A 23,422-nucleotide genomic window follows, 5' to 3' on the forward strand; every position below is an offset into this window, starting at 1 on the left:
CGCATAGGAAAGCCAAACAAGGTCTACCAAAGCGGAGCTTCGGTTCGAGTGGAATGAGCATTAAGAGAAATGGTGCGAAATGGGCGCTGGGCGAAGTGGCGCGAGAAAGTTGCCGCGGCTAAAAAAATTAAAATAAAGTCACCAGCACTTTCCCTGTCGAGAAAATGGGGGTAAGCGATTCTTGTGTGTGTACCTGACCTACTACTTTCCCGTAGCTACGAGGCGTGCACCACAGTTGTAGGGTTCCTGGGGGGCAGAACGACGCTGTCGCAGGCGTTCCGCTTCGTTTGCCCTAAACTCAAGGTCGGCGGCTCTTCGCTGACGTTTGGCCTAAACGTCGCGGTCCCGCAATTTGGAGTCCGCGTCACCTCACTAACGTTTCGCCTGGGCATCGGCAGCCCTCACGCTAAAATCGGCATGTCGACGACGAGCCCTTTCGCGAGCGAGTTCGCGACGCCACTGCTCAAACGCCGCCTGCTCCTCGGCGGGACGCACAACGTGAGCCTTCCCATCCGCGCGCCGAAACTGATCTGAGGTGAGGGAAGCCCGGCGGAGCGCGTGCCAACCAGCTTCCTTCCCTTTCCGTACCCGCTACACACCAAACGGCCCTGATTGGTCGCGGGCGTAACGTTCACCGCCCATGCACCCCGCACAGATGGTAAACCAGCGGAGCTGAAATGTACGGCCCCGTTATGAGCCAAACATGATTTCTTTCTTTCGTTCTCTCTTTTCTTTCTTTCTTTCTTTATTTCTTTCTTGTCCCTGACTCATACCCGCATATCCAATGCGGGTATGCGACCCACGTGATTTTATTATCCTTAATCGTGACGTAACTGACGAGCATTTAATTTTATTGATGGCATGACCTATGAGTCATGTTGGTCATACATTCGTACCCTTCCATGACAATTTTGGTGTATACCAAGTGAACGAAACGCGAGTTTTCGGCAGGTTATCGATAGGGGTTTAGCGTGACACCACCACCACGGCCGACACTTGTGGTGCAATACACGCTTCGCTTGAAAAAAAGAATCACCGACGATTACAATACTCCCTAACGCGATAATTTGAGCGCAGTTTTCATTTCGCGATATATTGGCTGGCGCGGGCAATCTGTCTCGTGCAGCACGTTGCAAACGGAGCCGAATGTGGCGCGACTGCCTCGCTAATCAGGAGGTCGCAGAGGCAGCGCGTGGGTGACGCGTGTGCGCAATTCACAGAAGCCGCCGCAGACAGACCTCCACTCATGCAGCGCTTTGGTAAACACACTACTCGCGCTAGTCTGGCGCCGTCTGGTAGCCATCGTCGCCGCAGGGTCCGTCTTGCGCGGCGCTGCACTTTCCTTCTCACGCTTTCGCCATACCCCCCGCTTCCCGCTTCATGATTCCGCTGCACCCTCCTTTCCTTCTCACGCTTTCGCCATACCACCCGCTTCCCGCTTCATGATTCCGCTGCACCCTCCTCCCCTGTTTTCTTCCTCGCGCACTCTTCGCTATCGCCGTCTTTCATCTCCCGCTCCGCGTTCGCTCTCATCCTTCGCTGTGCTCGGTTAGGAGGTACGACGCTCTCCGCAGGAACGCGCACTTAAGAGCTGTGCTCTAAAAAAAAGGACCATCGCTGGCTTGTGTTCACAGTGTGCGTGATTCTTATCACTGCGAGTATCAGTCAGCGCATGGTATTCTTCTTCGCGCCCTGCAATTGCGTACGAGTGAACCACGGCGAGTCCGCGAGTGCGGCAAAGCCGGAGGAATTTGGGACATTCTATTGTGCACGGAGTCACTGGCTAGTAAAAAAAACGCTACTTTGAGCAGTTCTACTGCGCTCATGAGGATAAATTTTTGTCGCACATTCTGAGATAGCAAACGGGCATCGCAGATATTCTAGTTGACATTAAGAGGAAGAAATGTAGCTGGGCAGGGGCCATGCAATGCGTAGGGTAGATAACCTGTGGGCCATTAGAGTTACAGAATGGGTGCCAAGAGAAGGAAAGCGCAATCGAGCACGGCTGAAAACTAGGTGGGGTGATGAAATTAGGAAATTTGCTGGTGGAAATTGGAATCACCGAGCGCAAGACAGTGGTAATTGGAGATCGCAGGGAGAGGTCTTCGTCCTGCAGTGGACATAAATATAGGCTAAATGATGATAATGATGAGATAGCGTAGGAACCTGAAACCTCTATAATCTGGAATCGCGTTTTTTGGCCGAATATCTCAATTATTTGCTCCGTGTACCCCTTAATCTAGCTATATGTTTATCGGCTTTCACTCGGCAGCAAACATTTATTCTTGAACCCTAATAAGGATCCATTGAAGTAGAAGGCTCCCTACGCCACGTGTACTATCTGGTGTTGATGGCAATTACGGCTCTTGTGGCCGAATTGAAAAATGGAAGGACTATTGGCCGCAATCATGCGGGTGACGCCAGCACGACAGTATAACCTAAAAGCATCGGGTGGCGACAGCATTGTGATATTTAGGCACCTAGCCGTACGGACGACAGGCAATAGGCCAATGATTGCACAGCTTCGGAGAGAAGTCTCATGGAGACGCTTGCAATGGTTCGTGTGCGTAAGGGGGTGCAACGACGCGTCCTCTGCTCAACACGTGAGCAGGGGAGTCTCCTTGGATCGCAGCCACCGGCACTCCGCGGCACCCGGCCGCAAGTACGTGTTCGCCATGGACATGGCGTACCACGCGTTCGAGTGGTGCCTGTTCTTCGTGAACTTCTACCAATGGCCGCCGCCCACGCTCAGCCCGGTGCACGTGCTGGCCCAGTCGTTTCAAGCCCTGACGCTACTGTACCACTCATACGTGATCTGGTGGGTGCATGCGTTCTGTAGGAGAACCTCGTTTTGTAACATCACACACATATATATGCTGGCCGTCAGTTTGTGTGCATAAAGCGAGACCCAACCGATGTACGAATGTTCTTTAGTATGTCATAACGACTCGGAAGAGATTCCGGCAGTATAAATAACTCCTAGATAACTGATAGCTTGCTAAGGCCAGGATATAACTGGTCTTCCTATGCTGGCATGCATCAGCTAATTTTCATAATGATCTCTGCTATGGTGCATCACATATTGTGCTCACTTATGTAACCAGCGCGCCCGAAGAGCACGAGATAGATAGGGTTTTCTGTGCTTGGATGGCAGGTGTGCTCTGTTCTCTTTTTGGCACTACAGGTAGTCGAAAAACCAGCACTCTTAAGAGATTAGTGCGACGACACGGAGTGCCGACACAGTTGATGAATGAGCATGACATAACTCAGTGGCGCTGATTTGTGCCAAGAACAATAACGACGCAGAAGAGCTGCTAACGGTGCGCTTTGTAGCAGATCAGCCACGTAACGCTCGTCTGCCGACTGAATTGGCCGTCATGTGAACAGCTTTATATGCACCTTTGGCAAGATCAATCCCGTTATGCAGCATACAAAACATCAAGGGTACCATATGACAGCACCATTTTATTCTTACAAGCTTCAATGAAACTCTGCAGAGAAAATACTAGTGAAAGAGACAGGCTTGCGTTTCACAGAAGGTTTCACAGTTCTTGGTCGCTTCTCGAGTGTGAAAAACTAATGGAGGCTTAGTTGCCGTTTCATTATATGTTAAAGCGTCATTTTTTCAGTGGACTTCTGACAAAAACTTGTCTTCACTTGTCTTGACCATCCACCGATGCAGGTCGTGGAGACGCTTCTAAAAAGATGACAATGTTGATGTTATTGCATGCTTTAGTGACAACGCAGTGGTGACATAACATCGCTGTTCGGGGTCGGTATAACGTATAAAGCTTTTCTAATCCGCTTTTATATCAAATCGGCCATTAGCCCTGCGTGATAGGCCAGACTACTTTGACTACCAGCCCATATGGGCGGGCGCCGCCACGCCCATGTGTTCATAGAATGACCGATGCGGAATAAAACCAGACTGGAATAGTTTTACGGTATACCGATGCAGCATTAGCGCAATGCTGTACTGGGATAACATTGTGCACATTTAGGTGTTCGCATCCAGCTGATTGTTCGCGATGAATGCCCTTCATTAGTTGCTCAGATATGCTAGAGATCATATCTGTCTTTATTAAAAGATCTCCCACCACAGCTCATGATTAAGGTAATGAGCGGTAGTTATTTCATCTTTGCATGCGTATTCTTTTTTTGTCAGTGCTGCTCTGGCCCAAGAAGCGACCAATCCGAATGTTACAGGCTCAGCGTGAAAGTCTCGTCGGACACTGCCACTCTGCTGACGCTTGGCAGGGTTGGCGGACAATAGTGACCACGTAAACTTGAGAAAGTATAAAATGACTTCCAATCAGGTGTCACAAGCGTTACGCTGGCTGAATTTACGCATAGAAAGCGTGCTTACTATAAGCTGACAAACACTCTCGCATGTTGAAAGCGTGCAAAACGAGATCACACTTGTTCAGCGCTACGCAGCTTCTCAGGGTACATATTCCATTAATTGACCCTAATATTTCGATTAACGTACCAAGTGCTTCATAGCCAAGGTGCTGTCGTGTGGCGTAAACCGGGTTCTATCCCATGGCGCGCGCAGGACGTTCGTGCGCTGGATCAAGCTGACGCTTCCCATCGTTCAGCTGGTCAGCGCCCAGCCAGAGGATGGCGCCGGTCACCTGCTCAGCCCCGCCATGTCCCGACTGCTGCTGTCGCTGCTCGAGGCGCAGGGCGGCAACGTGCCGCTGTTGCGCCTCCTCGAGCGCGTGCTCCGGCTTCAAGAGCGGGTGCGCAACCTGGCTCAGATCCTCGAGAACCAGCAACTGCAAGTCGGCGACGCCGGTGCTGCTATCGTGCCCGTGGTCGCCGCAGCAGCAGCGGGCCAGCAGCAGCTGCTGGTACGTGTCGCTTTCTACTCGGCGAAGAAAAACAAATGGGGGCTTAGCGCAAACGATGAAATTGGCACTAGCCAAGTAACACGGGAGACTTGTGGTAGTTCGAGAAAGCTTCGCCAACATAGCTAAGGTTCATGGTTAGTATAAAGGCCGATAGGTAAAACGAGGCTGTAGATAAACATTCTATGAACCAGAATAAATTGCTTCATGCAGGCTGGCTGAACTTTTCATTGGTAGACCTATCATGTAACGTTGACGTTATCATCCAGGAACGTTTGCGATGGCTGGGGTAGTAATTATTCATTAGAGATTAGTGTTTGCCAGCCAATACCCGGAAAACTAAAAGCAGCAACCTATGGTGCGGTTACTGTTCGTCGAAATGCAGAAGATACTCCGCAGCCACCGACGACATTGCAAGAACCACCGCGAAGCTGCCGCAACGACACGCCGCCATCCAGAGTACGTCTCGAAACCAAGAAAAAGGCAGCTCAAGAAAGCCCGAAGGTGCGACGTAACAGCACCGGGACCACGCGACATAGCCGTGACCCCGTGCCACGACCTACCTGCAATGGAAGGCCAGGAACCACCGACCTCCACGTTCTTATCGATGAGCAAAATGTCACCACTCTAGTCGACACAGGAGCCTACTACTGCGTCATCAATTGACCATTCGCCGCAAAGTTGAAGAAATTGAGAACTGCTGGTGAAGGCCCTCAAATACGGACAGCTGGAGGACACCTCATAACGCCCACTGGAACCTGTACAGCCTGCAGAGTTACAGTTCATCACCGGACTTACCCACCGACCTTTCGTATTCTGCAACAATGATCAAGGGACGTAATTCTCGGCATGGACGCCGTGTGTCAACATAGTGCAGTCATCAATTTAAAGTCGAAGTCTATAACGCTGTGAAAATATCAAGCGATACTACCGAATATGATTGTACTTGCCCGCTATGTTGAAGACGCCGACACCGAAACTCACACCAACGCTAATAGCGTGGGCCTCGGCGCCGTCCTAGTGCAAAGGAAGGACGATTTTGAAGGGGTCATAGATTACGGTAGCCGGTCTCTGCAGAAAGCGGAAGCCAATTATTCTACGACGGAAAAGAATGCCTGGATATCATTTGGGCTAACGCTAAACTTCGGTCTTAGCTATACGGTAGGCCCTTCAAAGTCGTAAGCTACCACCACGCCTTATATTGGCTTGGAAAATCAAAAGACACTTCAGGCAGGCTCGCACGGTGGGTGTACTGATGGAATTTGACACCATCGTCGTGTGCAAGTCCGGACCGAAACTCTCTGATGCCGACTGCCTGTCACGCGGCACCATGGACCCGCCCTGCAGGACGACGAGGACGACGACGCCTTCCTGGGACCAATAAGCACGGAAGATTTCGTTGAGGAGTAACGAGCAGACCCGGAACTAAAAAAAGCTCGTCGAGAACACCGACGTTGTCCCTAGGATATTGAGGCGAGGATTGTCTTTGCTTCCCTTGCGAATCAGCGTCCTTGTGGTGAAGAACTTCTCTCTAGTCCGCGTCAACTACCTTCTCGTTGTGCCATCAGCATTGCTATACGCCGACATGGACTAAGTGAAAAGCTACTTTGACGTTATTTCGGAAAATACAGCTGGGATCATTCGATGTATTGGCGCACTGGTCTATGAGGACGTGCCGGACGGCATTATACTATTTCAGTGCCACTGCGCCCGACCTGAAGTCGTCCACAAAGTGCGCTAACTCCGGCGCTTTATTTCTTTTTTATTAAGCATGAAATGCTTTTCAGCTCCCGATGTCGGCAACCTTCAAGTGAACTTAAGCCAAAAGCCAGAGCCTTTATCCGGGCATTCAAACGAGAACATACGGGCAACCAGTCTAAATTTGATAAAATGCGGTCTCTGGCCTCCAACCATTTGTCTAGGACCGCATTACATACGCTAGTTACTGCCCAAACAAGTTACGAAATATATTGCTTCCGAGTTCTTCCTAATGTTCGCTCACAATATCACTCAAGCTGTAACTTTTAGTACGCTGAAGTTATTGGTCATTTCGAATAGCGACGTTCCAATGGAAGATACAGGGCACCTAACACTTGATTGTCATCTTTTGGCGCTGAAACAGGGTTGCCTGTGCTCTTTTGAACGACAGCGGTCCGTGAGTTCTGCGGCGCGGGTTTTGCATCGCCTGGAGAGATGGCGCCACGCTGCGTGTTGCCTCCTTCAGGCAGTTTTCTTCTTCTAGCTGAGCAGTGCACAATATGACGTGGTGCGGTGCGGTGCGGTTTGGTGGGGTGCGCCGTTGCGCGCATGCACTACACCCATTTTAAGATTGTGACTAGTATCATCTCCAACCAATCTGCTTTGCAGGTAGTCATTTCATGCTTACATCTACTCTCAATTACGAGAGAGCCAGCAATTTTTCATTTATTTACTACGTGTGCTTTTGTTTTTCGCGTTTGTGTTCCGTTTGCAGCATGAGGACGATGCTTCTCTAAGAGAGGGGCATTGAAGTGGGTAGACGGTCGTCCAATCTTAAGGGTAACACGCGAGCGCGCGCGCCGCCACGCTCCGTGGAGCGCCAGATGCGGCCGCTGGACGACGTGCTTGCACACACATGTTGGGAGCCAAAGGCGGGGCTTACGGCGTGTCGTCTGCTACTATGCCGGCATGCGCGAAGCCTCGCCTCATGCTGGCGTCGTTAACTTCCTCACATGATGGTGTAGCGTGCCAGGCGGAAAGTCTTTCGAAAACGCTGGATGTTATCGCCCCTCACAGAACAAACTGCTGAAAAGTGTAAAGAAGTGCTTGCAGAATACCTGACTTTTTACATGTTGTGCGTTTATGAGGGACCTTTTGGCATTTTTAGTGACTGAGTTTATAACACGTAGAAGGTCGGACGAGCTGAGGGGTGTATTACAGCATGAACCTCTCGTACAATGTTTTCGTTTCTTCTTTTCCTTGCATGTCCGGTCTCCCTCGCTGTCTTCCGAGGCTTAGTATGCTCTGTCAAATCACAAACCGTAAATGCGCAATACTTCGTTGCTATAGCAATGCAGCCACCCCGTCCTAATGAAGGGATGGCTAACTTGCGTTTCGTGGCAAAACGACCTAGCGTAAGTATACAAGTAGACCTTAACGTGCTCTACGGGTGTCGCTGATTAACCTTGGAAAAAGCTTCGTCAATTGCATCGCTTTATCCTATTCAACATATAGCGCTACTTATAGAAAAGTTGGACAGAGCAGTGCTGATATTTTTTACGAGTTCATTAGGTAAATTGAGACGAGGAGCACATAGGCACACCCGCCATACATACGGCGTGCTGTCGAATATTGAAGCAAAGACCACTTCTATAAAGAAAGTGTTATTCTCGGACTACTTGTTTACTACTTCAAGTAGTTTGTTGCGCCGCGTGCCATAAAACACTCAGCGCTTTGCGAAACTTGACACGAGAGAGGCAGGCAGCAAAGCTACCGCGCTATACTCGCGGACAGCTTTCTGCGGCTATGAAGGGAAAGCTATACGGGCGCGTGACTGCTGCACATGTGTTACTGCGCCAAGTAGTCCGGCAGCCTTTAACAGTACTATGCAACTTCTAGCCACCATAACAGTGCCTTTGGTTGCTTGGAACAGACGCTGAATCGAACCAGCTTCCACGTGTGGCGGTTTCGCGTTTGCCCAGACGCGGAAAGGAAAAGCCGCATAAGAATTAAACTCTTACGCTCAGTGGAGTGCTTTGTCTTATTGAACTGTTGGTAATAAGGTGTTGATTTTTTCTCTTCCCTAAACGAAACTAGCATTGCCTAAAACGCGGGACTCCTTTCAGAAGGCTTCTCACTTGTGCGCACTTTGCCTCCAGCTTTCCCTTCATAGCCACAGAAAGTCGTCCGTGAGTATAGTATCAGGCGAGGTTTGCGCAGGCCGGCAGGGCAGCTGACGACACGCCGTAGACACCGCCTCCGGCTCTGAACGCGTTAAACGCGCCTGCGTAAGTAGTGCTCCGGCGCCCGCGTGTTTCCGCTAACCACTCTGTACTATGTTTATCTTTTTCCGGTGGCCGCTTTTCACTGGGTAACAAATCCTTAAAGTTATTGCTCGGCACAAGACACACCTGCATGTATCAGAACATTGTCGATTCTTGTAGCTGATTCTATCTGGTGCCTGCGTTGTCGGCGTGCCTTTTGTAATCAGGTTGCATGTGTGACGTCTATAATGTTGTAGTACAGTCTAGGACTTGTGTCAGCACCAGCGATTACGCTCGAATGTTCGATAAAGTATAATAAGTATGAATAGACGAGGCGTATGACTCACACACAAAACTTCTACGATCGCCGACTGGGCTCGCCGGGATCGTTGGGCTTTGGGTGTTACTTACGTTTTCTGGGCACAGGTGCGCTTAATAAAAGGTGAAGTTCTTGGCTCACAGTTTTTGAAAACCGTGTTCCCAACCGCCACAACAACGTGATATTATATTGCTGTGACGGCCTCCAAGCAACACTGAAGCCAACAGTTGCCCCAACTTCACCTAGAAATCAGGGTCGCGTCAGCTCCTCTCCTCCGCACGTTCAGTAAAAGTTCTTTCGCTGTTTAGTGCGTATATATATATATATATATATATATATATATATATATATTCTAAATAGTGTGAAGTTTAGTGTTATGTAAAGCATTTCGCTGATAGCTGGCTATGTAGCCTCGCCTAGGATTGCGCAAATGGTTTCCAAGGCACATCGCGCATGTTAAAGAATTCTTTTCGTGACGCGCATTCGTGTGTGACCATATTGACCGGACGCAGGCACAACCATGACCAAGGACGTAAGCATGATGAGGACAATGCGTTAATGAAAACAAGCAACGACCACACCGACGATGACGGCATGACGCTTGCTCGGCGCGCCGCTTCCGTGCTTGCTTCTTAGCAGCAGCTATGGAGAAAACGGAGGCGCGCGCAGCTGCTGTCACGTTTAAAGGCGAACTGTCACTATCTGATTTTACTTAGATTCCAAAATAGTGCAATAGCAAATAGTTGCCTTGCGACGTGTGTTACTGTCATTTCTTCTCGCCCTTCTTTTCATGTGGTCCTTATCCAAGCCTTCTCACAACACGTTAATTGTGATGCACTCTTCGCAAGCTGTCTTTACACATGGAAGCGGGGGCTAACGCTTGGCCATCATATTTAGGACGAGAAAGGGAGCACGGACGCTTACCAGTAAGCGCCTAGCCGTCCGGTAGACATTGTAAAGAAGGCTGTTTCGCTTAATGTGCCTGTAGCAAGATGAATTGTTTGCTGTGCTGAATGCTGGACAAGATAGAAAATATGCAAGACAGCCGATAGATATAGACTGCTTCAATACACCTGCGTGGGGCAGTACAGCGCTACAGCGCACAGATAAACAGACAAAAAGAAAACACACATACACAGATTGCGCATGCGCATCAAGCCGTCTTCGACTGACGAAATGAAAATAATTTTTATTTAAAGAGAGAACATGTGCAATAGTACGAATTTCTCAAGCAGTTCGCACGTTGGTTGTTAATGCTGAAGGCTTCAAAAGTTATTCAGCTTTTTCCGTGAGATTCTTGTCAGTTACACGGAAGCTCTCAAAAACTCGTGCACACTCGCCACGTCTGCAGTGATTTTCAGGATGTTAAAAATTAAGTAAATTCTGGGTTTTACGCGCCCAAACTACAATCTGATTAGGAGGCATGCCGTAGCGGCGGAAACTCGGGACTCATTCTGACCATTTGTGGTTCTTTACCATGCACCCAATTCACGGTCACGGGTGTTTTTGCATTACGCCCCCATCGGAATGCGGTCGCCGTGGCCGGTACTCGATCCCGCCACCTCGTACTTAGCAGCGCATCGCCTTACCCACTAATCAACCACGGCGGGCAATTTTCAGGATGTCATGATCCATTCAAAGCCTCCAGCTGCGCACTCTTGCATCTCTTAGGCGATCAGTGAAGCAAAGGCTGGATTGGTCGATGTATCATGTGGCTCATGATTAGGGATATACAGCATATTTCTCCATTGCTACGTGTGAGAAAGTTCGTAGCATGCTTTATTTCTTTTCTGCCCAGGCGGCATCTTATACAGCAGATGCGGTTTTTTTTCTCGAGGTCTCCCGCAGACTTTCGTTCTACGGAACCTAATAATGGTGTCACACGTACACTTCTGATCGCGATCGGGGGCGATCAGGGTTAAGCTTGATCCGGATCGAGTGTTGCTACACGGGCATTTGCGATCACGATCTTACGGGATCCGGACAATCGCGACCCGTGAATCGCGATCAGGCCACGTGATAGTGATCGCAGGCTGATGCGTGCGCCCTCTAGCGCAGTATTTACAAAACGCTAAAAAGTTAAGGCAGCTTAATAAAAACGTTTAAAAACTATTTTATCAGAAATATTTTGATCAGAAATATTAAGCTGTAAGAGTAAAATATTGTCCAGATTTAACCCTACGTACGTTGCAAATCTGAATTTGTAGACAAGACATTATGCAGTTCTGAGAATTACTGACGATCAGCATACGATAATAATTCGATCCGAATCGGCCCAGATCACGATCGGAAGTGTACGTGTCACACCGGTATAAGTCATCGCATCCGACATGGGGGTAGCCGGACTGCCCGTTTTAGGCGATTCGGATCGCCGTTTCTAACCCACTTGCCCCTCACACCGGAAGTAAATGGTGCTGTAGATTTTCACTACGCTTTATCTGACCTCTACAGCAAAGTACGGGTATTATTTCAGTTGTCCTCTTGAGATCGGTTATCGATGTCACGGAAAGAAGGCCTTGTCTATGACAACACACAGGGGGCTCGCCATTGTCACTTTATTGGTTTGGAGTGGCTTTATGCAACACGCGCTCTCCCTTCGTGTAGTTCGCTCATTTGAACAATTGAAATGTGTGTTGACGTACATAAATGCACGAATGCGTCAAAGCGTTTAATTTCAATAGATAGAATGGTGCGAAGTAAGCAATGACATAAAGGCACACGTCCCACGTTCTACACGTCTCAGTGATATTGCAAACGCAACATGGAAGGCATGAACATCCTCTCGGTTGTGCTCGTCTCGCCGCAGCTCGCGTCTGGAGACCACTGAACTGCTCAATCACGTTCACGAAGACACGTGCGCCTTCGAACGCTTTTAAACATCTAAACGTACCCTTGTCGATCGGCCATGATTGTATGGGAGCTAGGGAAACTTAACATGTGCAGTTTCGATTTCAGCTGTCTAAGCCGCTCAGTAAAGCGCCTGTTTTACCATTGTTTCACAACAACGCGCCATGAATCGAACTTTTCAATGACGCATCTAGGGGAAGCATCAGGCCAAGGCAGTGGTGCAGCCGGGGGGGGAGAGGGCACATTGGGCACGTGCCTATTCCCACTCCTTCCCCCTCCGTATGTTCTCGGTTAGTATGCAACCCGCCCAGCCCCTCCCACCCTTCTCTCACTGTCCCCGCCACCCTTGCGTGCCCTTCCCCTCCCTTCTGCCGCCAAAGATAGGGAAGAAATGAAGAGGGAAATTTAGGGAGGTTAACCAAGGACGTGTCCGGTTGGCAAACATCTAGGCTACGCCTTCGAAACAAGCAAAACACGCTGTGACCCATCTAGTCACGGAGACGGCGATTATCGCCAACCACGTCATACTTACGCGCTCTGTCGTGATTTCCTTCGTTGTTCGTGCAGCGCTCACCAGCCTCCGCTTCATCGGTAAGCTAGGGCGCTATAACGTAAAATGATTCCAAACTGTTTTGATTCCAATTTCTGCAATCAGGCTCCACGATTGGTCAAAACATTTTCGGGCCGCTCCCAACTTCGCCTGTCTGTCACGCGACGTCACGAAAACCGCGATAGCTCCTCATCTGATATAACGTGTACAAACTGATTATGCATGATTAAACCACAGAAAAGAAAAATAATCATTCCTGATTCGATGTCTTTTCACCATTAGCTCTCTGCTATTGGTCCAATGTATTCTGGCTACGCCCACTTCGCCTGTCTGTCACGCGACGTCACAAAACCGCGAAAACTCACCACGTCAAAGTGACGTGTACGCGAAAAAAATGCATTAGTATGCCGAACAAAACTGAACATTTTTCTGAATAGCCACAGACTGCCCAGTTCCGAAAGGAATCAAAGATGGCTGCCCGCCGATCGCTCCGGCAATTGCTACTCGCACCTGCCGGTTAGCATGTAATTATTTGCGCATGATAAACCTTTGTGCGTGGCAGTAAAACGTTATCGAGCCCTTTCTGCATGCACACGACATCGCTCTGCCAACTCTTCCTTGTTGAGGATCCGTTTTAACTGCATTCTTATCCTTCCGTTCCACGCCGCCGCGATTTTCGACCAGCCACCGCAAGGTAAGTAAGGCGAAGCGGACCAATCGGAGAAGCCGGCACCACCCTCTTCATGCGGTTATCTTTTTTCACTGTGCTGGCTCGGCCCCATCGAAACCCTCTCCAATGGAGCGTGCTCCTCGCCACTTGTCAGCCAATTAGATAAGAAAAACCGCTGAGTGTAGACAATGTTATTGGTTTTGAAAGCGAACAAAGGTAACCTCCTATTAACGAGGAGAGTGTTTGATTGGGTTGTTCAGACAACGCTGCAGGTCACCGCCCGATGCTTGCGTCGGTGGTTACGTAAATTTGACGTCAGGGGTATGAAATCAAAACAGTTTGGAATAATTTTACGTTATAGCGCCCCTAGTTTTGTTCAGAAATAAAATAGCCCTAAATTTTGTAGTGCCTTGTAGGGCGTGCAATGAAAACGCTCGTGCGATGCAAACGAAATGGTACGCTGAACTTTGGAGCCATTCTCTTTGGTAGGCGAGAAAATGTGTGCGAACATCACACAAGAGCCACTGTATGCAGTGTGGCGCCTTTAGCGCGGAATATCTCACACAATTAGAGTAAGCAAGTAGGCTAGCTTTCTGACTTAACCAGCACAACGCTTCGCCAGCTTAGCAATTTAACTGGCAGAACTGAGGTTCTCGCGAATCATTAACGACTAAAGAAAAAAAAAAAGACAGGTAAGGAGACGTACAGGAGCCTCGTTCACGTCGCGGCCCGGTAACACGAGTGCAAAGACAGAATGGGCACACGAACGGAACGGCATTGTAAAATGCGGACAGCGGAGCTCCGTCACACTGAGATCGAGAACTTGATCCCCAGACGATCCTCCTCCGCCACTCTAATCAAGCAACAGGCGCTTGCTTAAACGCCCATGGACGCGGTAGGAAATGCAAGATTGCTGTGGAAGCTCGCCCTATTGACAGTGAAATTTTGTTTCCGGGACAAAACTGCCGCGACATTCAAGGTTAAAATGCAGGCATACAGTAATGAAGAATTTTTTTCTCCTGTTCACATAGTATATTTTATTGTCTAACGCAAGTGTACCTTAATATCGCCAAGAAATAGCATTGGTGTCCCAGAATACAACGAATTACAAGACTGGACACAGAGATGAGCACTTTTGAACAATAAATACTTAAAAAAAACAAGCCTTTACACCCGAAGTCCTTGGCATTGTTTTATATTTATATCTATGGCACACACGCAATCTCAAAGGATATTTAAAGCAGTGACCACACAGATAATGTAGCTCACCCAAGAAATCATATGAAGCAAGAGTATTTTTATGGTCCTCGATTTTAATGTTATTTGAGAAGCAGTTTGTGCCAGGGGTATCTGCACAGCTTCACCGATACTCCTGTGTAAGTTCGCAAAACGATCTACTGTACTTCTGACTTGACTGGCGCGCAGAACGCCTTCACACATGTGCTAGCGCATCTGTCTGTAGGCGCGAGCCTCGTAGCGCTACTATGTTACCTCTAATGCGCCGCATGCACTTTTGCTGTCGTCTACTTGTAACGAGCCGTGATGTTAGCGCTGGCATCCAGTCTGTACGACGAAAGAAAAAAAAAACACATAAAAGCACCCGGCATAGAGCAGGTCGGGGTTCGTATATGTGGAGGGCCGCTGTGCTAAACTTCGCGACCAGATACACGAAGTTAACCTGCCTTAAATTATTTAGTGTTCTTTGTATTATAAACGTTCAGTCAATTATTTTAAGGTGGTTATGCACTTTAGAATTTAAATATGGCATTCTATGCCTGAAATATCGGATTTAGTGCCCGCAAGCACAGCCAAGAATGACGTTTACTACAGTGCCTGCTCTCCGACTCTCTTGATTATAGTATCACAGTGATTACTTCAGACCCACTAGTCTGCGTTCGATATTCTGCTCCAATAGAAAACTAATTGATGAGTAATTGATGAGTATGAATGTTATCTCTTTTAAAAAATTATGAGCAATTCTCTTATTTCGCTCAAGGAACTTGAACTATTGGGAATTCTGGGACTATTTCCTGCGTTCAAAATGATAAATGGCGAGTGGAAATATTTTTCGGTCCGTCGCGAAGTGTCGACTGTACAGTGTGTGTGTCTTTGGATTTCAGAACGTGCTAAGACCAGGACCCCGGAGAAGCGTTGCGTTACCTCTCGGTGCCTCGGCGCTGGGCGCTGGGTCGACAGATCCACCTCACGTGCGGCGGGAACGAGCTGCAGAGCGGCCGAGTGGCGCCTACGCCGACAATCACCGCGAGCTGCAGGAACTGCGAACAGGGGAATCCAGCGAGACAACGGGACGAGCGGAATTACCGCCGCACGGCCCTCATTACGAGGCACCCATGTGACGTGCGCAGTGCATGTGTGTGCGCCCTCGCATGTTCGCTCACCGGAAACGACTTATACAATTCGCTCGAAATATGTTGTGTACACACTCGTGAAAAATTATGCGTCAACAAGCTGACCAGTTCTCAATGTTGCGCCATCTACACAAGCGGCTTCGGACATACCTGCTTTTTCTGCAGTAGAAATACTCGTTTTGTTGACGGAATATCCGCTGCGACGGCGTCGCTTTATACTAGTGTCACTAGGGCTGCGGGCTTCGACTCCTGGAAATTGCCCTGTTCAATCAACAGCAATGCACGAAATGTGAGCTTCAGTATTTACGCATGCTACCACGTTTGTCCTAACGCGGACAACTTGTCGTCGAAACGACTTGAGTTCACTCGCAGTAATGCACAGAGGTCTTCAATTTGCTGCGTTGATAGAGGTGTTACGGCAACGCATAACAGCTCCCACAATTAAATTTTGCTTAATTGGCAAGCACTGTGAATGAAATATAGAGGCCATAAGTTTTTATAGATCGTTGTGGGTAACCAAGTGAATTATTCGTAAACATTCAACATGCGGGGCAACTTCATTAAGTGTTCCTGATGAGGACTTAATTGCGATAATGACCACTTACAACAACAGCTATGTTACAGCGTACGCAACAGTGTCTCTGCGCGCTCTGCGAAATTAAAAAAAAATTAAAAAAGTAAAGAAAGGAAAAGGTTGTCATTTGGTTATCTAAAAGGAGTACATATTGACGATGATTTCCTGTATTGGCTACTTGATTAGAGTTTGGTAATTAGACGCAGACAGCACCACAACTCGTCAACAACCATTTGTAAATTGTGAGACGCATTTGTGTGTGGTGACGTGGCCTGTTAATCTGGTCCCGGAGACCCTTGACCGTAGTCGAGATGGGAATAGTGAACGTATCGTGTAGGCAGGGACAATACGTTCTCGAGCGGCGCTTTTTCATTATTGAAATTATTCTTGATGGAAGTAAAATTATTATAATATGTTGGCTCTATGTTTTTTGTAAACTTCTTAGAGTAGATGGAAGCTTTTACAACACATTGCGTAAGAATATTTCAGCGATGAATTTGTCTTGAAGATACAAACCATCGCTTCATATTTAGCCTTTGAGGCCGCCATCCAACTGGCTGAGCGGGTCACTGCGCTAAGCCGGTCACATTTAATGCAGGAAGACAGAATCACAAGAAAGTAAGCGTTTTATTTTCTTTATTTACAACATCACAACATAGTCATGCACACAATGTACACTAACTGAGAACTGACCGCGCCGTTTGTTTCTGGTATTGCGCCACCGAGAGTTCGCAGCCTTGACGTGAAAAAACTTTGCTGCATTTATGACGTGCTGGCAGCGGGGAGCTCAACCCTGAAACAATGCCCAGCCGAAGGCCCCGTCCCATGGTTAACAGACCGGGTCCTCATTTAAATCTCAGGCGTTCAGCATGTCCCTCCACGATTTGAAAGTCAAACAGCGGCAGCGGTGACCCAGGCGAGGGCGTTGCACAATGGATCGACCTTCCCCACTTGAGAAGTAACCCGCAAACGACTAGCCGTTACGTATATCTTTGGAAGCTTGTGGTAGCACGTGAAGAGGAAGTATGTTTGCCGCTGCTTTTAAAGATGCTCTCTCGTAGCCTTATTGCTGTAATAGTGACGGACGTTTGTTTTATTGAACCTTTCACTGACTCCGAATGTTTCGTACTAGATTTAAAGCTTTGATGTCTGCTGAATGTGATTTAAAACTGTTCTGATAAGCGCGAGTTTGCTGACAATGTTCCTCCAGGTACAGCTGTTTCATCCACGTGCTTTAAGTAAAGTCTGTAAAGCAAAGCATGCGTGAGGGCGGTGCTCTTGTTCATGAATTAAACGTTATGTGCATTTATGGGACAGACACAGTGATTACGAAAAACAATAAATCTATAAATAGTTTCCTCATACTGGCCTGAGGCTCTTTAGGCCCAGGACGCTCCCCTATAGCAGTCATTGCAATGGAGGAATACACGCCACATCTCTGTACACGGATACGTGACATGCACTGTCCGGTGACTTGCGCGTAACGTTGCACGCCTGTTTAGTTGTTTACTACTTAAACGTAACCAAAATGGTGATTGCACAATGCGTGGCGTTTTAGGCAACGACCTCCAAATAGGAACCACTTCTAGCCTGGTAGTGGTCTCGTACGAGAACGGCATTGGTGCCGCGCCAGTCTGTACAATGTCGGTGTCGCCAGGAACGCTTTCACTCAAGCCGCTGGCACTGCTTCATGTTGTCGCTGCTGTGAAGCGTATGAAGGGGGCAGCCGACGTGCGTAGTCGTCCTGCAAAGGAAGCGCAGGCGACGGCACGTACTCTTCTTGAATGCCAGGTGCGGCACGAGAGGCACGGTAAGGAATGGCTTCCTGAAAGTCGAAGCTCTGGCGAGCTTGCGGGTACAGTCTCTGGCCGTACAAGACTTGAGGTCCATCAGGCAATGACGGCACCACGGATTGTGACTGAGGTGGCGTTAGTGGTGCCGCATGCAAAGATACCGGATCTACCCGTTGTGAGAGGTACGCTGGATCGATGACGCGGGGCCGCTGGAGCTGTGGAAGATGTGATTGTTGATTGGGTCGTGGCTGTGGTTGTACCGGCGGCGCTGCTTGCACTGGTCGACCGGTGAGCGGAAGTGAGTTGGCTAGGAAGTAGTTGACGGTGAGCCCCTGAGGAAGCGGCTGGTAGCCGGGAACAGAAGGTGGCAGCTGTTGCTGTTGCTGCTGCTGGGGTGTCAGTACCGACGGGCCACTCTGACCGTAGTAACCTCCGGGGCCATAAAATGGGAATTGCCCTGCAGGGAAGCCTAGACTCCCTGGGTGCACTGTGTTGATGGGAAATATGTTTCCGACGTTTGGGGTGTTCTGATGGCTCGAGAATAGTTGCGGCCCAGGAAGCGGCAGCGCTGCCCGATGGTACACGTTAGGGTGCGGCCGAGGTGCCTGCTGCGGTCGCTGAGGATAACCGCCGGCTGGATACGGTTCGTCAGTGGACAGGGTGCCGTCGGCTCTGATTAGGGCCACCTGAGGCACTATTCTGCCGTTCACTTCTTTCGGAACAAGCGCTGCACCCTTGGCACGGTTGTCTCTCGGCTGAGGCGGCGGTGCGTACGGCACGCCAGCAGCCGAGGGACCAGCGGACGAGTGATGGTATTGGTTAGGAGGAGGATGGTTTTGATAGTATGGGGAGGGCGCAGCGTGCCCTAGGTAGACGGGCCGTCCGAGCTGGAATATATTAGGGCTGTAATGACGGAGCGCAGGGTGGGCGTCCATCTTCACCGCTCCTGTGGGCAACAGCGGAGTCTCGAACTTCTCCGATAGGCTCTTGGAGGGCGGAAGCCTGAGAGACGATGACGTTTGTTCTCGCTGTGGTTCCTGTGCATCCACCTGATGGTCCGAGGTTTTCGCGAATTTCGCATCTCGCTCACTGGCGGAGGGAACCTTGCTTACCATGGCGGCAGCCAAGCTGCGCGGCAGCATAGGAGGCAAGGGAGAGAGCCGTCGTAGTAGTCGTGCTGGCGGCGGAGACACGATCGGTTCGCGGGTGCTCTCCGAAGGCGTCGATGACGACGTCGATGCAGGGGCATCGGGCGCGACGCTGGAGGCAGGTGTGTTTGCGTCTATTACAGCAGACGGCATTGCGGTGTCTTTAGTTCCGGGCTCGTTGGTCTGAACCTTTACCCGGAATCCAAGCTCGTCGGCCACGTATTCGACGAGCCTGAGGCGACCGTCTGTGTCGCGGAAACCATAGGCACCCGTCTTGCGGCCGAGTGCGTCACCGGATTCTTGCTGAAATTGGTCCCACGCTAGGCCCTCGATATTGAATCCAAACTCGTAGTTCCCGTGATCCTGCACATGACGCAGAGACATAACGAAAACCAGACAAAATAATATTACGGTTGAAAAACAGCGTAAGTCGTGAACACATCTTTCTCTTTCCTTCAGAACGTATAAAACAGTTCTAGTCGATTACGCATATTTTGAAAAAAATCGGTGACTAGTTAGTTCCCATGTATAAACATAACAGATTCGCCGTGACTTACTTATCAAATAGTGATATTACACTTTACGGTGCACGCACATTCCACCGTTTTTCTAACCAGTAACATCCAGCAAAATATCCTGACGGTGGAATGTTTATGCACGAAATAGCTGAGCTTCTATGATGTTGCTGAGGATGAAGATTGTGCAAGTTGTTATAGTATAGTTGTCGACAGATAGAGCAACATCTACAACGAATACGCAACATCCACTCCAATCAGAAGAAAATCCACATACATACACAAAGCGCTACGTCTGCATTTGCGTGTTCTTTCGTGCTGTGTGGTTATTGCGCAATCTCTCGACAAGATTTCACAAAATTAGAGAGTACATTTTAAGTAGACGTTCCACGATGAAGGAAGAGTAATTACTAAAGCAAATACATAGCATTTACAGTGCATGATTTCCTAAAGATGCGATGAGCCGAGTTCAAATGAAGTAGCAAATACACTTATTACGTGCTATCAAATGTCGTTTTCAAATATGACAAAACAGGCATGACAGGTCAACGTTTTTATTACTGACAACATTCAGATAATGCCAATTTCGTACCTAATGTACCGTATTCAAACTTATTTTGCTGAAAGCTGTTTCAACTCCAAAAAGAGAAATTTACGAAGTCGGCTGCGTACAATCGTGTATTTTGCGAATTTCGTGAAAATAGGAGTTCAAAAATTATAATTTTCGTTTATTTGTTGCTAGCCGAGTACAAAGTGCACAGAAATTATTCAGAACATTTCTGCTAACTCTCTGCATTGTCTTCAAGAGGGCTGAATTGTTTTATTTAAATTGTGTGACTAAAAGAATAATTACTAGAATTGCGGCGTGTGAGAAGTTTGCCTAATTGGGCTAAATCACTCTCCACAAATAAGACCTGAAATGCAGCTCTTTCTATGTTGTCAGGTTATATTCGGGATGAAGAGATCACAAAAAATAATGTGAAGTTGAAGAAAATACATGGACTACCCCATATCTTGTCGATATCTTTTAATTAAAGTGGCCTAGATGCCCTATTTTCCAGGTTACTGCACTTCATGCATCGTGGCAATGTGAACATTTTGGTACTTTACTATTGGGGCCAATTCTAATTTTTTACGTTGTCGTTATTTATTAACAGAAAAGCAGGAACGCTTAAGGTTGCTTTTTGAAATAATTTTAATAATGAGCTTGTTATAAGTTCACCTTCTATATCTATGTTTCAAAAAGTGATTTCTTCATATGCTAAGCCAAATCCATAACAAAATTGTTAAATTATTTTTTCATCCACTTAGAAACACATATTTGACTAATTAACAAAAATTCTGTAAATAAGTTGTTAATTACTTTATAGCACATATTGCAATTAACGAATTGTAGCCGGTCAGTTTGTCAGGCGTATCCACTTTGAATGGATTTCTAGAATGACACCAGTTAGGAGATGTGGGCCATCAAACATACCGTAAAGATGCGCTGTTGATGAGCTTGCTTTTTTTTAACAAAACGCTCTTTTATGTATTTAAGCACAAATGTAACTGGAACGCCCATGTATTTCGTCCACACTTCGAGCAATAATATCTCGAAACTAGTGTGAGCCTAGAAGTTTGTTTAGGGTAGATGCTGCAATCTCATCGGCTACAATTAATAAATTGGAATATGTGCCCTAAAGTAATTAGGTAAGAAGTTAATTACTCATTTTTGTTCATTAGTTGAATATGTGTTCGGATTTCTCGTGCCAGTAATATCCCCCTCTTCGAATAATGCAGCTCAAGGACAATAATTATGCAATATGCCACAGGTGCATTAAAAAATTCCGGGAAACTTAGAAATAATTACCCTGTATAGAAAAACGAACTTTCAGGTTTTACAGATGCAGAGGAACGCAATGCAGATGAACAAAGTAAAATATTAGTGATGGTATCCAATTAGGCAAAAGTTTTACATCCCGTCAATTATGTAAGTTTTCATTGAAAATAACAGGCTGAGCAAAATAAGTGGTGTATAGCCTGAAAATATGTTTTTGTAGAGGAATTGATAACTTCCGTGCATGTGAAACAACTATCCAGATTCCCTATAAGACAAAAGGGGAGTTCAGTTTTTTAAATACCATAAGAAGCCAACTGACGAAGTGAATAATCCGTTAAATAATTAACCATTTCAATTATGTAGTTCAATATACAACATGTAGTTTCCCGTATTCTTCTTTCTTTCTCTGCTGATTTCATAATAATCTAGAAGAATTTTTTGAAGACTGCATAACTTCTCATTGTTCTGAACAGCTTCGCAATTTTTGTTTTGCTTAAATTAACTATTTTCGGCCATGTTCCACAGCATCCATTGCAATAAGACCAAATCATAATTTTTAATGCATTCGTCTCCGAGTGCCGCTGCTTTTTCTCGCATTTATAGGTGGGCGGGTGGGTGGACGAATTATCTTGCCGTGTCGGTGGGCGATCCCGGTGATAGCGCAGTCTAAAATTATCTGCTAATGGGACGACTGGGTATGTGCCCCTGGGTTTTATTTATCTTGCCATAAGAAACATTCTTGTCTTACTTATTATAAATATATCAACAACGCACCTTATAATCTTTACATAGCAGTTCACTACACGAACAGTTGCATTAATCATATTTCCGTTTTCTACAAACCATGAATGCTCCGCATTTTGTAGGCGTCAAGTGCAAAATTTTTTTCATGAAAGAAATGTAGAACGTAAATGCCTGTTCAACCTTCGAAATTATGCACCATCTTATTTATCTTCCGGTAACTCGGCAATGTCGGTGACTTCCGGTAACTCGGCAATGTCGGTGACAACCGTGGAAAACTAAATTCGATAAAAGAATTTTCCAAGAGATAAGAGCAAAATGTCCGTGATGAAATAAACAAGGCCATTTCCTAATCCGTATTAAGATTTCACTACTTTCATTGGTGATGTCATAAAAAGTACCATACAAGAAAAAAGACATGGTGAACCCAAATGCCGGCTCTAAACTTAGCGTTAATTATATATATATATATATATATATATATATATATATATATATATATATATGTATATACATGAACACGTGGTCATACGAAGTAAAATGTTAATCTTGTTAATCTGTCAGAAAAAGGTGTTCTCTTTTTTTATGCAACGCAAGCGATGGATGACTGTTAGACATATTTTTTCCGTGCGCATGTGTCAAGCCCCAAATAATCTTTCATGTCAGTAGTGATGCCCGGGGAAAATGTCAGCTTAACCTAATGAGAATGACAGATTGTACACCACATTTGAATGTACAGAACACTTGAATATATATGCGCACAATTCTTCCTCTTTGCGCTGCAAATATGCACAATACTACGAATGGTGTACACCGAATGAATATTCATATACAGTAGCTAAATTGCGTAGCGCTTTATGTAAATAATACCGATGCATCTAGGGTACCACTGCGGTAGATTGTTGTTGCTTGTATAGTAGAAAATAAGATAAACACTTACACCATGGTAAAGCAGGGTAAAAATTGCACCATTGGTATGGAACTGAGTTCAATAAAAGCTGACAACTGTGTTGTCAAAAGGCGTAATGTACTGCCAGTGAATAAACATTCTTGTACGTGTACTCCCATCACATTGTCTATCATACTTGCGCGGAATGTAAACGCATTTCATGTATTTACATGATATTCGTACGTTTCGCTAGGAATAAGATGGAGAGCGTATTGTAGCATGAGAAGTCATCTCTTACATATGGATGTTTCGATGCTTAGAAACACCGCTGGTGTATGTCTATCGCCTTGCAAAGCGAAATATGACTTCATTT

General features: G+C 47.1%; 2 protein-coding genes across 2 annotated transcripts in view; one reads left to right on the plus strand and one right to left on the minus strand.

Annotated features, from left to right (window-relative positions):
• Nucleotides 1–16,154, plus strand: part of LOC125943394 (uncharacterized) — a 33,406-nt gene extending 17,252 nt beyond the window's left edge. The window contains exons 3-5 of the mRNA XM_049662684.1: nucleotides 2,633–2,818; nucleotides 4,556–4,853; nucleotides 15,319–16,154. Of these exons, the coding sequence (XP_049518641.1) occupies nucleotides 2,633–2,818; nucleotides 4,556–4,853; nucleotides 15,319–15,555 (721 nt within the window). The 3' untranslated portion in view covers nucleotides 15,556–16,154. The remainder of the gene's footprint in view (nucleotides 1–2,632; nucleotides 2,819–4,555; nucleotides 4,854–15,318) is intronic.
• A 597-nt stretch (nucleotides 16,155–16,751) lies between these two features.
• LOC119441414 (uncharacterized) overlaps nucleotides 16,752–23,422 on the minus strand; it is a 76,612-nt gene continuing 69,941 nt past the window's right edge. The window contains exon 3 of the mRNA XM_037706039.2: nucleotides 16,752–19,445. Coding sequence (XP_037561967.1) covers nucleotides 17,811–19,445 — 1,635 coding nt within the window. The 3' untranslated portion in view covers nucleotides 16,752–17,810. The remainder of the gene's footprint in view (nucleotides 19,446–23,422) is intronic.

The sequence above is a fragment of the Dermacentor silvarum genome, chromosome 2 (assembly GCF_013339745.2).
Source record: "Dermacentor silvarum isolate Dsil-2018 chromosome 2, BIME_Dsil_1.4, whole genome shotgun sequence".
Taxonomy (NCBI): domain Eukaryota; kingdom Metazoa; phylum Arthropoda; class Arachnida; order Ixodida; family Ixodidae; genus Dermacentor; species Dermacentor silvarum.